Consider the following 16,919-nt stretch of genomic DNA (forward strand, 5'->3'; position numbering starts at 1 on the left):
TCTATTGCGCCTCCCTTCTCGAAGCCGCTACCATATACCCTTACCCCTATCGAATTGACAGAAAGAGAAGTCCCCAAGAGTGGGGCCATATTGTAATACTCTCCTACGACTCTTCCAAGCGACTACGGTCTGGCTAACTAAGATCATTTCAAAGCTCTGGTTCGGCCACAGGGCTCGATTCTGTTGAATTGAACGAACATTAATGCCAGTGGAAGTGAACCCGTGCACTTTCCTTCTTCTTATCTTCCTGTTTTTCGCGGCATCTAAATGCACCATAGCGTGCCCGCTGTTTCCTACCCAGCAAATAACAATCGCTGCTCATCTCTTTAATTTCCGGCGGACGACCTTAGATCATCGGCGGTTACTCTAAACAGGTACGTCGTTTTTGTACTGCGGAGTTTAGCTCGTTTCTAAACAAATAGAAAAATGTGTACATTGAGAACAGGTATAAGCCAGTGATAGCCAAATATGTGCTCTGAGTGACGTACGTGTTCAAAAAGTATTGTGATTTCTGAAACCCTTGGGTCTATCCTGTACAATGTCTCTTAGAGTGCGAATGGAGTATCGTAGTAGAAATGCGCGCTTTTTCCCCGTGATACGTGCTGCGGTGCTAACAATGAAATGGCTACATCTTTCGTTTATCAATTGTCTCCGATTTAGAACAGTAAATGACCATGCTGATTAGGTAATCAGCTAATATTAGAACTTGATAATTTTCTGATCTCAGCATTGGTATCGTCGTGACATGAATTATAAAATAAGACATTTCACACCACGCGCGAATTAGAGCATGATGACGCCCAAATGACTTGCAAAAAATGATTCGTCTCCACAACGATAAACCAAATTTTTTCGCCTAAATTTTTCGATAAAGCGTGCTTTTTTCGTGAAAGTTTTACTACTAATGCGTTTTTGTATATCCATGCAATTGCTCGAACTCAAAAAACAAAGGTGGGAACTGCAGTCAAAGCCCGACAAACAGCGTTCGCGCAAACCAAATAGTAGCGCTTAAGCAATAACCAACTTCGTACAAAGATCCCTACTTATCGTTTTCATTGTCCCGCGCACATAACACACTTGCTTTACATACTCCCGCGAATAGATCTACTTTCATTTGGACAACCTGTTTAGACAAAGATATATGCATGTCTTAAATTGTCATTTAATGTCCGTCAAATGTATTTCTTCTCATTTTTCGTTTGTTGGGGGATGTTGTTATATAGCATTGTCATAATTTTTCTTAGATCATAAAATTCTAGCGTGAACCTAGTCCTACATACTGCGCATATCCTAAATTGCCACAGCCGCATGTTGATCTCGGCGGAAGGCACATAGAAACTGGTGAAAAGTGTGTCATCCAATGAACTTACGTTTGAAATCCGAACTTGTAGAAATTTTCAGATCCAAACAAAACGATGAAGCTAGGCTTGCAAAACAAAAAAAAAAGTTTTCCAGCGCTATTTATTAACCATAAGCAAAAAAAAAAATAGAAAAGGAAGCCATAGATAATAACTTATGCGTTTATTATAATGGGACCGGTCTTTGAGCTATGCTTTTTCTTCATAGCAAACATAGGGTTATCTAAGGTGAGAGAAAAATCAACATCAGTCCTTATAAGGTTTGAGCCTTACGTGGCCCTATCCTTCCATTTCGTTACTCAACAAACGAAACTAGCGTACTGGTAAGCTGGCTTGCTCCTGTTGTAGATATTTCCTTTTAAGTCACGTTCACCCTCCGATAGTTATCTGGCTCTCCACTTCTATTGCCATCGCTCTTTAACGGTAGCCATTGGAAACATCCCAGCGTATCAAGACACGAGCTCTGAAAAAGATTGTGCATACAGGAGATCTCTTTGGCTATCTTAGCTTTGCCGCCTCTTTCGATCTTGGTACGAATGCAGCCCCATTGAAGCGCGACTGCTTGTCCTGGACCTGTCGCCCGTGATTCAGACAGCGACCAACGTGAGCCTCTTATGCCCACATCTGTTTAGGCCTCAAAGGGATCTCGGAGGAAACGCTCTACCCATGAATCAGTGACGGTCTCTTACACGACAGCTTTTAATAAGCGAAACGTGAAAAAGAGGTATACTGTTAAACATTGTTGAGAAGAGCTAGGCAAGGAGCGCCGACGTTTCAAACTAATTCTGATTAGGAAATAATTGCGGCTACATTATAGCTAGTCTATTTAAGCCTTTGAAAGGGGATACAGTGGAAAAAGTAAACGTATAATTAGTAACCTGTACGAAGTCTTATTAATTGTGTGTTAATTTTTTTTATTAAAGTACACATTCTAAAACATTAGAAGAGCAAGTCTGTAACTCTAATGCTAGTAAGAATAAGTGACCATTCATACAAATTATATCGCACAGTTGTGCATACTAATGATGCCTGTAGTGGACCTGAAGCCGCGTCGTGAATCGCGTTCCATGAGTAGCTCACCTTTAAGCCTGCTAACTATACCTGCGTGTGTGATCGCTAAGCGAAAGTTTCGACTTTTTCTACGGACTTGCACTTAAAATATCTCTGTAGTAAGCCATTTAGATCATTTGTGTTCTTCTCACACGGTACTTAAGCACACCTCGATACTCGACAACGTAGATATATATGCAAGATATTGATGTTCTCTATGTTTCGTAGTATTACTTCTATAAATCCCTTCCCAAATAGAATATATCCCTTCAATTGCCGGCTCATGTGATATATACAAATTACAATATTTTCTTTTCAAACAAATATGCCAGTATACAATGGTACTTGGAACATATTTAGCTTTTACGATCATGGGCTGAACAACACGCATTATTTATAAAATAAATTTATATTAATAGATGAACTTTTTTGAATTTGCAATTAGAAAATTCATTTGGTTGAATCATTGGTTTTCTATAATCATCTGCATATTTGCTCTATTCCAACTGATTTTGTCAGATTCAACCCAAAAACTAAGCGTCTGCTATCGCATCGCCCACCAAATTGGTCATGCGCACACGAGAAGCATAGTAGTGTAGACAACAATAAACGTATATACTATATAAATAAAGCGACCTTAAATGACTGTTTTTGCAGATGCGCGAATAACCGCTGAAGGTGTTTCAGTTTCCTAGGTAATTAGAAGGCTTTGGTCGAAGAATAAGAGGCGCTATGCTTCCAATTGGGGGGAGCATACACCGCACAATGCCGTGTCCCTGCTTTGACGAAATCCTAAGCAGGATTCAAAGGGATCAAAGGGATTCAAACAGGATCGAAAGACGTCGTGGATGGATTCAGTTTATACATTGACAGTTCCTCGTGAAATCAGTGCACGTTTTCGCTTGCCGCTCATTTTTGAGCAGAGGATCCGAAGTACTTACAACGCACGTTCACGAACGACCTTTTTGTGGCTCCTTAAATCAAGCGTGATAACGAGCGAAAGGAGTATACCGTAAGTGGGGATCCATAGTAGAAAACTGCTGTCTCGCAAATAATGTTGAAAGAATTTAAGGTTTTACCTTAAGTAAAAATAAATTCTACCAGTCACTGAAACAGATAGATAAAACTAATATATATAGAAGTCGGCAAAAGGATGAGGATAGGCTACAGTCGACAGTATCGTTTTCAAATAGTTAAAACGGCGGAAAGAGATAGACTTACCTGCTCTTAGATTCCGCTATGGTGCATTGAAGATAACAGATAAAAAGTATATGTTGTCAGATATTTTTTTGCCTCGAGGTAAATTTACAGCCACGTTTACAGGAATCGACTACAGATGTTTTCAGAACTCGGTTCGGATACTCGCGTAATGTATACGAAACCAAAGAAAGAATGGGAAAAAGGTATTCTTAAGGGACATATACGCATAAAATCGCCGCGATAATTCTCCAAAAAAGGTCTACAAATAAAAAATATTTACGAATATATGAAGCCGAACCTATCTATATTCCATAGTCACCGTGGTGGCAGTATACAGGAATAATGGCTATTTCAATGCAATGTTGAGCTATAAATGTTAAATTAGGCATTTCATTACAAATTGCTAAAAATGGTTTTATAAAGATAGAAGAAATGGAACAAAATAAGCTATTCGTCCTTTGGTTTCCTATATGGTGTCACTTTTCGGCGACAACTATGAACGATAAAAAAACAAGGTAATGGAACATAGACTTTTTATTTGACTGAAATATACCTGTACAGTTTCTTCTCTGTTTGAGCGTTGTGTTTCACACTGAAAACCATTAATTCTCTAAATCTAACTTCATTATATAATACCTCAGCTATTTCTCACAGATTTTTCGCTGTCATTATTTGTCATCTCTCGTAACCGTGCCATTGCATTGTATAATTTTGGAAACTTTTATGCTTCCAATTATTTCATGAGCTATAGAGCTATGGTAGTTGGCACAGCAGTCTCATGGGACGGATGAGTACAACGCTCATCCCTATTTGCTCTCTTTAGTCTACTACCAACAACTAGCTAGAACTCCGTGAGCCTTAACGCTCTCACCTTGCCTCTTATTATTTCTAGTTTTATTTTTAGAAGCGTACATCTCTCGATTAGTTATCAGTATCTATCTGTACCGCTTCTGGGCAACGGCGTCTGACTTACGGCCTGATCACGTCGTGTCAGATAATTTCACGTGTATCGTCACCAGCCAGCGCAATGTCTGACAAATTCTGTACGCTGTGCTTTTGGGCTCTGTCACGCTGACTTTCCTGCAGTCCTGCGTAAAAGTCCTAACTTAGAATGCAGCTCTAATTGCAAAGCTTCTTATTTATACAATGTGTTTCTATTTCGAGTTCCCCAACGATATTACTGACGGTTAATATATTATAGAACCCTTAGTTCAGAAGTGAAATACAAGAAATTGATCAGTCACTGCATGACTCGCGTGCACAATTTGTATAAACCAATTAATTATTTTCAACTATCTTCACTCATAGCCTAAATATGGACGATCACTCTCAATTGTCTGAACTGTTAATCACTTGGAATTATCAACTGCTGGTATTATACCGTACAAACACCGACGTCTTCCAGAGCAAACTTAATTGCTAGAGGCTTACTATTTCGTACAATAGCTTAGGAGGGGTAACATATCCTTAAAAAAGAATGCCCCCTAAGACTATCAGTCATCCATAGTTGAAAGGTACATAAGTCAATTCTAGACAATGAAAGAATAGTTTACTATCTTTGTTGGGTATCGATGTTTCTTTCATTTAGAAACTAATAAAGATACCTGCGGCATATAATTACTTGTAACTATTATATTATAAGTTATTATATTTTCTGTCTCACATTTACATTCGGAGCTATGCGTAGCTAACCTGTCCATAATCCACGGGATCAACTTTTCAGTTTTGTTGATTAATATATTTGTGCTTTTCGTAGCGGAGAGGCCGTGATTTGTCCAATGCGAGTAAACGTTTGCTGGCATCGTTGACTTTTGGGTCATACTCGGGACAGGCTAAGCGCGCTGAAATACTTTGAGAGTATTCATTGATGATTGCTAATTGACCTCAGGCAAATCGCTCATTTTTTCCTCCTCGGACCATCACAGCGCGAAAGTTCTGAAAGATCGCGACACAAATCCTTTCCAATCTAAAAAAAAGCAACTTGCGTTAGAATCTTTCTCTTCACTTAATCAGGCGGCTGAAAATTAAAAAAAATCCATGGACAATGATCAGTTGACTAGGTATAGTAACTCTGGTCGACAATCCGATTTTTACGAGTTCTAGAAGAAAAGTTTCAATAATCATGACAAATATAACGGAGGACTTTTTCGTCATTAACGTTCGATGCGACGTCCTGTGAAACGCGTACAGATGTTTATGTTGAAAGCCAACTACATTTAGTTGTAAATGCGTATGGAAATGAGTAGCTGACACATTGTCGCAGGGTGCCTTTATAGAAGTACGACTATTACAACAACTACATTGAATTTGTGAGAGAGGGTTATCGCGGTTTACATATAGTAGCTTTGGTGAAGAGAGATCGCAAGGGTACACCAGTTGTGGCCCGAGTTTCAGTCAGGACAAAAGGCTACTCCGTGACGGTGAAGTGGTCAGGTCGCAAGATATTCACCGATTACGTGCTACATCTGAAACCAAGCCTGCCACCTTTTGGCCAAGCAAACCTCTCTATGTACGCCTCTACAACTATTGTATACTTCTAAAGACTAAATGATACGCTAATGATTGATTTGTCTGTGTTGTGATTTTGAATGTATTCGAATGGCCATGCCTGTGAGGTACCATACACCTATGCGGTTCCGCAAGACAACCATGTAGAGTAATTAAACCGAAATCTTTGGATTTAATTAAAAAGTTCTCCGTGATAAAGTCGACGTTCTCAATATTCATGCATGTCTATTAAACAAAGTGTATCGTATTTTGTTTCTAATGTTAGAAGGGATGTCAGAAAATATAAAAATGTATCATCCTGTCTCCCTTACCAGGAATTCACAGACTTCCCTTAAGCTTTTGTTAAACGTGTGATTTTGGCATGATGCAGTTTTCGTTTGCCAATAACTCCGACGCCATGATGGACGATTTTCCGTGAATTTGAAAATGAGATTCGTTTGCGGAGCAAACTTTTTCCCAGCTGTCAAAGGTGCAATTTTTTTAATCGATTTGTGTAGTGAAGACAGGCTTGTTTCGTTTCTCAAAGTTTCTTGACAAGTCTACTATCTTAAATTCCGTTTCTTTGAATCGGTAGCAACTCTTGGCAATTGACGGTTATTAAATCTGTTCTGGAGGACATTATACGATATGAATCTAGATTTTTCAAGCTCCTACGATTCTCGCGCTACGTAGAACACTTTTTTCGATGTTTGTTACGGATTTTACAGTAAGAGGTCTTCAGTCTACAGTAAGAGAGATTTTCTAACAGTGTTGGGGACTGCATACGGAACATTTTAGCTGTTTTACGTTGTGGAGTGCAATTGTTTTGATGAAACAATCTGCTAGTCAGTGTTGTCTGCTCCTCAATGACGTCTGTTCCTTTTTCTACTTTGACATTTTACACACAGAAATACGTGGAATCACTAGAAAAACACTCAAGGCAGTTAAGCTCACTTAAACACAGTCACTCAGTCGTCATAGATGGTGAGAACAACGCGCTCGCTGTGAATACGATGAAATGTCGTAATGCTGAGTTAACTGAAATCTGGCATCAGAGTTATGACACTAGCGATTGGTGAGATAAAATACGTCTGTTTTATGTATCACATCGTTCATCAGTAGCTATCCGATGTTTTCCGATCTAGTTATTGATATGTCGGGTAACTGTGTAAAGCAGAATACTTCTGTTTTCGTAAGCCAGAAATATCTTGCCCTGCGCTGTACGATTGGTCCTGAAAGCTGAAGCTATTTTATCAAGTTTATCCGAGTCCATCTAATCGAATACCGAACCTATTTGCCCCTGTAGCTTCGATGATATATATATATATATATGTATATGCTAATTGCTTGAATACCGCAAGCAACTCTCTGCGATACTATATAATTGTGTAATATCATCAGTATCTCGACAAAAAAGGACGAAGATCAACGTAAGTACAAAGTATTGCTATGGCGGAACGCGAACTTAGTGTCTATAGGCTCTTCCACAAGAGACAGTCACCATATAGTAATAAGCACAATGTGGTCTACAGTCTACAAACTGTTTTTAGCAACATACCCTTTTACAGATATATCCTGTAAAAATGACTGCCGGCGAGGACCCCGTTAGTAACCGAACAGATATGGAGTGTTTGAATATAGGGGAACAGGATACTGAATCGTCAGAGCAGGAAGATTCTCGACGTGAGTCTATTCCACTCATTTTTGATCATTCGTACACCGAACGGCAAAGTCATCTACACCGAGAAACCAAATGGCTTGGTGACAAAGGTAAATATTTGCGCTTGACATTTTTTACTGCTAAAAAACTAACAATGCTTTTTTTTTGCAAAGAAAATTGGCGTATGCATTTGTGTAAATGCTGTTTGATGCATACGACGTCTTGCTAAACTATTGTTGAAGGTCAATTAAGTTTAGTAACGTAATAGAGAATTTCGTTTCAGCACGTGAGCTCCACCGAAAGTTGGCCGTTTTAAAACGTGTCCAGAAAGACATTGAGGAACGAACTCGCATTTTGAGGGAGAAGAACCTTGAACTACTAGAACGGAATCAGCAACTCAGCGCCGGTAATCGTCAGCTTCGAGACGAACTTGTTGAAGTTAGCGCGGTGCGCAGGGAGAGAGAAGAATATCTACGTTTGGCCATCATCCATCAGGAGGTCTGTCAAACGTGGCCAAGCACATAAAACGTTATTGACGGAGTCATCGCTTTTGTGTGTGAAGCAAAAGTTTGCTGGAGTTTACCGCGGTTCAGGCATACTCAAGAGGTCACTAGTTCTCCCTTTTTCCGGCCATGGGGTGCTTCTTTAGGGTTCGCAGATTTCTCGAAAGAGCATACTGTGGCTCCACAACGCGATCTTTTTGATGAAGTGTCAAAAACGATTCCGCAATATACTACATGCTAGGTTTTCTCCAGGGCAAATATGTTAATTTTCCTATATTCGTCTACTAATTATAGTTCGAATATAGGTAAAGGGGGGGGGGGGGGTAACTTCTTTTGCCATTGGTCTTTCTGGTCTATAAATACATATTGCAACGGTAACGTAAGGTCTGAAACAAAAAACGTGCTTAATTTAGAGGTGGCATCCATCCCATGCTTTTACTTTAAAAATAGGCGCTACAATATAAATATTTATTCGGGGAAAAAGAGCTACACGGAAAAGTAACGAAACTTTTGACAAAGTTACTTAACTTTAAAAGCATTCTTTAGATACACGGTTTTGCCTGCTTGACTGTAATGATGTGATTCAGGCCCAACTGCCTGCTTAAAATGCAACAACAGGTGTAATAAGGCGCCATTCTTCCGCTTTTTTTTTTTTTTTTTTTCTACTAGCAACGTCATAGGTCTAGTGGAGGTTCTGGTATTAACGTCGCTACGTTGAAAGGGATATACGTAGTGTGAGCCAATGCTTTCGGTACAAATCATAGAAAAAAACCGTGTCTCTCCTTCGTCTGTTAGAATCTATATATAATGAAAATGATATAATCATATCGAATTGGGAATGTCAGCCAAATGCTGAGGTGAGACCTGAGAAAAGATGCCTATACATTTTACCGGCAATTATTTGCACACAATGCAGGCCCACGTCAATTAACGTTGGGATGAACCGCCGATATCGGCATGAAAGATGCCCATTACGGTTGTTCTGCCCCAATGACTCCCTGCGCAGCGCAACTAATCCGTATTTGCCACTGCTAAGAAATCCATTTCTACTAACGGCCTGAACACTTCGCTTGCATATTATAAGTACAGGTAGTGTCGTCGTACTTGTATAATCGAGTCTATATTCAAATTCAGGTTTGACGTACATCCAACAAGGTCAAGGATACAGTATGAGAATCAGCTGATGAATAGGCGAGCGCAGATTTCAACGCATAAATATCAAACAATTATCTCTCTTAAAGATACTATCCTACATTTAATACATGTCACATACTTGTCTTAATATTTGAAATAACAGTGTTCCCCTAGCAGATGCTATGAGCTTATATGCTCGCTGCTAAGTACGTATGAGTGAAGTAACTGTCTGGCGCCTACATAATAGCCCCCCAAGCATGCTTGTTACTTCGATTATCTCAGGCTATGCTGTTAACGAACATACGTAACAATCGCTACTGTGATGTTTCACTATGTCCACCATCATGGATAGGTCCTGCAATAGTTCTCGCGGAGCCGCCCTTGAGAGAGAGAGAGTCTAGTCTGTTAGCTTTTGCTATTTTCTCTTCGGTACGTCTCGTTGTGTAAGCGGTGTAGTCGCGTGTTATGTGACTCAAGAAGGCGTGCTCCACAACAGCGACCTGTTGCTTGAGAGCCGAGGCCAGCTTCACGGTATGCCATGCTATTGTGGTGATATAATATCTTACTTCATCGCCATTATGGTTACCTTTTGACGTAGAAGTCTAATATTTAGGCTTTTTGTCTGCTCATGTGATTTTGTTGGAATATTTCAGTTCACTTGGGAAGATAATGCAAAGGATCAGTACTCAGATCGTCACGGCGACAAAGAGCCTTGAGAGGGATCTTTTTCGTTAACCTACGGGTTGAAACGACGAGTATTTCCATATTCATAACGTAGATACGTTTATGTAACATAGAAGTGAGACTATATAATCAATTTCTGGTCATGTTTTATACTCACTTGCATACGTTTGTATATGACACATGAACGGCATAGAAAGAAAAAAAACTAGCATACCTTAATTTACCGTACTTTGGTACAAAGCTCTCAGTAGGTCACAGGTTGTTTAGTCGAACGGAAGAGCTTTTCTTCTTAGAATGATGTCATTCCTGTTTAGTTTAGACAATATGACATCTAATTATGTGAAGTTATATTGTGTAGTGACCCTGTTAATTGAGAAAGAGATGATTAGCAGAAGTACAACACAGGCATTTCTGTTTAAAGAAAAATTGTTTAAACAAGAAATTATAGCCTAGCTTATTAAACAGCATGCACTAATAACATAGTATTACTTACAATGTATGGTTTTGCCATTGAGATACGGAAGCATTTAACTAGCAAGTTTCCTGATGAAAGACACAGTGATTCGAAACGGTAATGAGACCATTGCAAACGATAATTCTGCATCTAGTTTGTATGAACATCAAATAAGCTACAAAGTACTCTAAAATAAAGGTGTATACGAATGTCTACATCACCATATATTGATTTTTTTGTACACACTATAATAAATATTTGTACAAACAAAATATCCCGAGTACTTATTCTACATGCATGCACTAATTATATAGTGTGTCGATTTGTTGATATCGGTATTAACAAGCTAACTCTGTAATGGTTATCCATTGGTCGTCCTTTAAAACAATCAGGCTCTCATCAATCAATGGCGTGGCGGTCCTGCCTACCAGTCTAACAGTTTAAGCTTGACTCTGCGGGTAGGTACGTTCTTCCAAAATGGGTTGTCCAGAGCTGTGGTAATTGGGTTAGGTAAATTAAGGGCGCATGAATCGTCATTTTGAAAGAGATGATAATTTGAAGAAATGCTAACTTTGTCGATACATTTCGTGGCATATTGAAATACTAGCCGTACTAGTTAGTTTGAAGATTTATAAACAAGATTCTATGGAGCCTCTGTTTACCGGACCTGTTCTCTGCTCAAAGGAAAGTAATGCCCTTTAATAGAGAGAAAAATAAGGCACTTTTCTGATTATTCATTTATTACATATTATAATTAAGAAAAAAAAAAACAAATCTATATTCGAAAAGCGTGATGATACGGCCGTTCGCTACTGGCACCATGATTCGATAATTTATTTTCCGTGGTACGCTAACACGTCATGCTGTTCGTAAAAACGCCTACACAGTGAGCCAATATTGCCGTTTTGAAAAGGTAGAAGTTAGCAAAACTTCCTATGCAGCAGATCTCTCCGTGCAAGAATGACAAAGTTATACAGAAATCAGCCAGTAGAAAACAAGGTTTTGCATATATTTGCAGACTGTAACGTTTTTATTAGACATGATGTGATTAGCATTATTTTGGTTCTTCCTTTGATTGATTCAACTATCATAAGCCATTTTGGTTTATCGCTTCGTTTTTCTATATAAGTATTATATACAATCAGAAAGCTTTTTCTCTAAGCAGTCGTCAGTCTTCACAGGGTTTTCTCACAACTTCGCGTATGTCATGCAAAAACAGAGATGAATTTCGCCGTCGTCAAAAAGCTGCAAGATCAAATGCTCTACGGCTAAAATATACACCCTTACCTAATAACTACCCTGTTTCGGAGTTTGCCCCTGGAAATTAGGTGATCCCCATCGATGTCGTGAGATATGTTTTGCTCGAGCTTAAGCAGGGACTCTTCAAGCTACTCGCTAGCTCTTTAACATTGATCAAAAATGAATAAGAAAATATCAGTATACGAATTTCAACTCGATCAGTTTTCGGGAAACGTCGTTACTCATAAAAGGTAATCCGACCTTATTATCCGGACTTATAATTTAGGGGAATCGATTATAATTGCCGTTCCGGTGAATGTTGCATCTCTGGTGCGGACTGTTCACACCGTTCAAGTTGCGACGCTAGCCACAGTCCTTACCGTAGTCGTGTTTTTAATAACTTTTTTCTGCAAATCGGCGTACTGAAGGTTTGTTCGTTTCTTCATCGCCTTCTTCAATTTTTCCTATACTTCCTATTAACAGTGAAAATACCAAGTTAGAACATGAATAGCCTATTTTGTTTTCCCTAATCAAAGAGTGTGTTTCACTCAAATTATAGCAATAAATTCTAATAGCAACAAATAGAACGACATTCTCCCATTAGTTAACTAATTTACTATAGTTCTTCTCACCAAGAACTTTCAAGTCTAATGTTGATGGACAGTTTTTGAGATGGTCCTCACCACCGAATTTCCATTTGCCAATTTCATTTGTCGCTAACCGGAATAGGGAAGCTTTATTGAAGCGGGGTGTGGAGAACATTTTGACTGCAAAAGTACCTCTCACTCAGACTCTTGCAGGACGGTTAACATATTTTGCCATATGCAGTTTTACATTGCGGTTGGTGTCGTAGTAGAGAAAAGTGATTTTCCCTTTGTTTTTTGTTGGATACCTCGTTCGCTTAATGCAACTGATCTGTATATAGATCCATTTAGAGACCTTTTCGAGCATTTTTTAGCGTATAGAAAGAACCCTTTCAATCTTACCAAGCAGAAAACACAGTTCTTTTGAGCTGGAGATCTGACCTAATTCTCGGAACTATCCATTTTATCTTTGTTTTACATAGATGTAGAGACATATTTTTTTTTTTGCTACCGATAACGTTTTTATGTAGAAATCTGTCAATGTGGGTACATGTTGTTTGGTTGGACGAGATACTGAGAGGCAATGAAAGCCGTGTCTTCCTGTCATGTTCCTTCAGTCCATGGATCGGTCATTTGAATCTCTAATTTCTGGGTAAATCCTGTAGATCTAAGATGACTGTTAGTAGTACGATTATTACAGTTCATTTTCTCCTCCGAGTGACGAACTGTTCGCCGGCCGCTTTACCCTAAAAATACATATCCTAAAAAAATTTAGTCAATTTATATCGACTTAGATGATCGACCTGGACCGAGTGCATCCTCCAGTCCCAAGATGTCGTTCCTGAACATCTTAAATCAGTTCTGAGTAGTTGTCTCAGGCCCTTGCTGTGCACGGCACAAATACCTCGTGCTGTTTCGGCAGCTCTTTGAGCTGGGCAAAAGGCGAAATAGAATAAATGTCAAAAAGGCATTCGGCAATTTGGTATTTTGAAGCTATTATAATATTATAATAATTAATAAGTATTTTAAAACTGAAGTTATGATGGATTTACAAAGTATATAGAGAGAGTAATTCTGATAAAATATATAGAAGTAAACTAACAGTGGACAGTTAAAAGCAAAAGAGGAGGTAAAGATTAGTGGAAGGTACTTGTGTTCCAAACTAATATAGACCTTATACTAAGCATGTTTACTGGCGTAACTGGCCACCTACATACCATGGAGATGCCTACCCTGTAAAAATTTCATTTGTAAGTTCGTCCTTTAGATCTTCATATGAACTTAAAACTTGAAAGTCTGAGAAGCCACAGTTCTTTACCATACTATAGAAATTTTGAAACCTTTCAACAATTACGTGCTTCTTTTATTTAATAAACAATAGGCCTTGTCGGAGAATCGACGCATAGACATACTTGCGGGCGCAGGACGCTAAATTAGCTCGCTTTAACGGAACTTGAATTATACATCTTCACCGAAGTCGTTCTGTGGATTCTCGATATGATTTAATCAATTTCAAATTACCTTGTATCTCTAAAGACAACTGTGTGATAGAAGCCTTAGACACAAGTTCCAATGCACACTTATTAAACTTTAAGCTTGTCAAGTTATTCCCATCATCCGATGCTTAGACGCCGTCTTAGTAAGATTAAATTCATTGTGTCAACTTGGGGGAGAAAATTTATTTTTGTAAAGGTAATTTAGAAGCATTGGTAGGCAACCGCTTACGTTTATTTCGTATCAACGGTATCTACTGGCGGACGGCAGTTACCCTTCCCAATGATTCTCCGGTCTATAATAATACGGTTGTATCTATCGCTTGCTTTGGTGGCTCTGTTCGTTATTTAGCTAGTAAACGTATGTTTTTTCTTGAAGCGAACCTGGGGATCATGGCCTAAATACTGTTGTCGAATGTTGCAGTTGTCTTCCATTAGGTAATAAAGTTTGCCTTATCTAAGGAAGTAAGTTAATGACAGAAAGATGCCTTAGTTGTCGAATGATGAATTCAGGTAGCTTTTACCATGCACACAATATGGCCCGGTTATGCCTTAACAGCAGTGTGTGTTCAAGTAGGGTTTTTATGAATAGAAGATCCTTCAGTATCTAAAACGAGTCTGTCTTTGTCAACAATAATCAGTTTAAAGTTGCTGCAGGAGACGGAAATACATAACTTATGGGCTCGATGTGGCTAACAGTATGTTTGGATCGTAGTAATGCACGTCTACAAGTGTAGTCCTATTTCAAAATCATCAGTGACAACTTCCCAGACAAAGGTTTTCGCATCGATGCGATATTGAAGGATAGCTCCAAATAGAAATGGGTGGTCGTCATTTGTTTAGTTATCACTACTAAGATTATGTAAAGAGATATTTTAAAAAAATGCTTTCCATATGTTAAGAGGCCATTTCTGACGCTCTTTATTGTTCAATGCAGTGACTACCGGTGGTTTGGCGCCTTAGGCTTGTTTCAATGTTCTTCTTACAAATGTATGAATACCTTCTCGATAGTATAAGCGGGCGGATCGACGTTGTTATGTGGAGGCTTGTTGGATTCTCACTGTGTAACGTTCCATGCAGTCATCTAATGGTTTCGAATTTAAGCTGCACGGTGGCTATATGTTCTCATAGCAGAATATGGTCATATTTTCAAACCAAACTCGCATGCGCGAATGCACCATCATACCGAAAACTGTATGGCCTTCTCTCGGACGCTTTAGCTATCCGCGGTTACATTACATTTTATAAATCACACAGATAAACTTCTTTGGCAATATATTCTCCATTAGCGTCATGACGTGTTCTTTATTGGAAAGCACACTTACAGCATGGACAGGGCTGGAAAATTTTATCCATGATAAGCGCACAATCATTCTTCGGATTGATCTTGCGTTGAAAATAAAAATGTTCTCGTTAGAAAAAAATCAAAATCGACCTGTTGCTCTGCTACGGGTCTAGGCCTTAGGAAGCATGTGTCTGAATTTTATAATATACAATCTTTGACGTAGCCCCCTCTCGCGAGAAATGTCTTCGCCAACTACCTAATTAAGACAGAACGTTGTTGGAATCGTTGTTTTCTGCCCGTCGTAAATTTCGAGCCGCACTAGAACTTGCTCTTGTTTCTCTCGCAACATCATTCTCGATGTCGATACAGCATAACTTCAAAATATTTCGAAGTTCACTTATAGTTCGTCCAGTGTAAATAGATTGGGTAATAACTGGTTTCTACTCTAGTTTCGAAAACGACAAACTACTTCTCGCAATATCTGGAAGCGTTTATATTCCCTTTCATTGACACCAGGTTCAGCTAGAGGCACACCTGAAGCACAGCTAAAGCCCGAATTTAGCCAGTCGTTCTGTATAATGCCGTTCTTTTTTTCATTTTATTTTTTTCATAAACAATCAATAATGAGTAGAATTTTGCCAACAATTTGCTCTATTTACGTAGGTTTAGTGGTGTGATTGAGGAAGCTCTGACCATCACGAAAACGGTACCGAACATGCTGTGGATGAAATAATTTTTTGACTAGCTCTAATTAAGAGAAAGAAAGCTGTTTGTTTAATAGTAAGCCTAATTATAGATAACAGCGATACCAAATGGCGAACCAAAACGATTTCTCTTCAATTTATTATATATATTTATATAATTCTTACTATGCCTAGGTAAATGAGAGAAGATACTGTGCCCCCTTGTCTAATGCGGTATGTATTTCTCATGTTTTTAATTATATGATAAACATATATTGTAGCAGGGCACTGGTGTAGATTACGAGCAGATATCAAAGTACTGTATCCTGGAGGAAATGCAAAATTGTAGCGTAATCGGGATCGTCACCGTCAATAACAACTATATTGAGGGACGAAGTGTTCAACTGCTACACACGTAGGTACCTTCATTGAATGATATTAAGAGTAAAAAACGCCATTGAGGCTTATGAGGGCGTACATGTGCACTAGTTTGGTTCGTGGGTTTAGGTAAATAAATAGGGCTAAAGTATCCGAGGATGTTTAGAGTGTGGATTAAAGATTATTAGTGACTATCAGAGATAATTGCATATTTTTACTGGATGAGTACTCAATAAAGGACATATTTAGGTAACGAGTGTACCTTTATCGCTTGACATTTGAAAAACGAAATGTTGAACAGAATTATGCACGTTTTTGCCATTCAACTTCGGTTTGTGTGTACCCTTGTTATTCATCGCCGTACTGTTTGTGAAGATGTGGTCACTAGGGCGTTATGGTATCATACCCAGCGTAGTCAGGGAATCCTGCAAATATATTTTTTTCTAAAGCATGCCTACTATTAACCAAAACTCACTTTTATGTGTAATTTCGGGATCACCATGTTTCTTTACTAATCGGAGGCAAATACGTTACGGAAAGCCAAGTATAGGAAAACATTTGATCCTACTGGAATCAAGCGAGAATGGAATAAAACCAATTCTATACGACCAATCCTTTCCCGGATTCGGACGAAAACGACAAGGTGTCCCTATGATTAACAGGCAAATACGTTGCCCTTTGTTTCTCGTTCAAAGTTCAAGTGAATATGAGTGTTTATAAATTTAAT

The 16,919-nt window shown here is 38.7% G+C and overlaps 1 protein-coding gene and 1 long non-coding RNA gene across 11 annotated transcripts in view; one reads left to right on the forward strand and one right to left on the reverse strand.

Annotated features, from left to right (window-relative positions):
* The window catches only part of LOC111252595 (uncharacterized), a 41,711-nt gene extending 30,909 nt beyond the window's left edge, over positions 1–10,802 (forward strand). Inside the window, exons 1-6 of one of the 10 annotated variants that reach the window (XR_015324947.1) lie at positions 5,981–6,117; positions 7,004–7,079; positions 7,664–7,865; positions 8,039–8,253; positions 9,393–9,449; positions 10,046–10,802. Coding sequence is in view for 8 of the 10 variants with exons in the window: in XM_022810777.2 (XP_022666512.1) it covers positions 7,077–7,079; positions 7,664–7,865; positions 8,039–8,253; positions 10,046–10,108 (483 nt within the window). In the remaining 2 variants the exon portion in view is untranslated. Of the gene's footprint in view, positions 1–2; positions 375–3,088; positions 3,421–5,968; positions 6,118–7,003; positions 7,080–7,645; positions 7,866–8,038; positions 8,362–9,392; positions 9,450–10,045 lie in introns of those variants that run through there. The other 9 variants (XM_086985275.1, XM_022810777.2, XM_022810803.2 and 6 more) reach the window with 9 other exon arrangements.
* LOC147759083 (uncharacterized) lies at positions 4,125–5,851 on the reverse strand. Its single transcript, XR_015324968.1, has 2 exons — positions 5,797–5,851; positions 4,125–5,574 (listed from the first exon to the last, which is right to left on the reverse strand). It is a non-coding gene; the product is annotated as an uncharacterized LOC147759083 (long non-coding RNA).
* Positions 10,803–16,919: the final 6,117 nt, after the last annotated feature.

This window comes from Varroa destructor, unplaced genomic scaffold (assembly GCF_002443255.2).
Source record: "Varroa destructor unplaced genomic scaffold, Vdes_3.0 BEIS01000001.1, whole genome shotgun sequence".
Classification (NCBI taxonomy): domain Eukaryota; kingdom Metazoa; phylum Arthropoda; class Arachnida; order Mesostigmata; family Varroidae; genus Varroa; species Varroa destructor.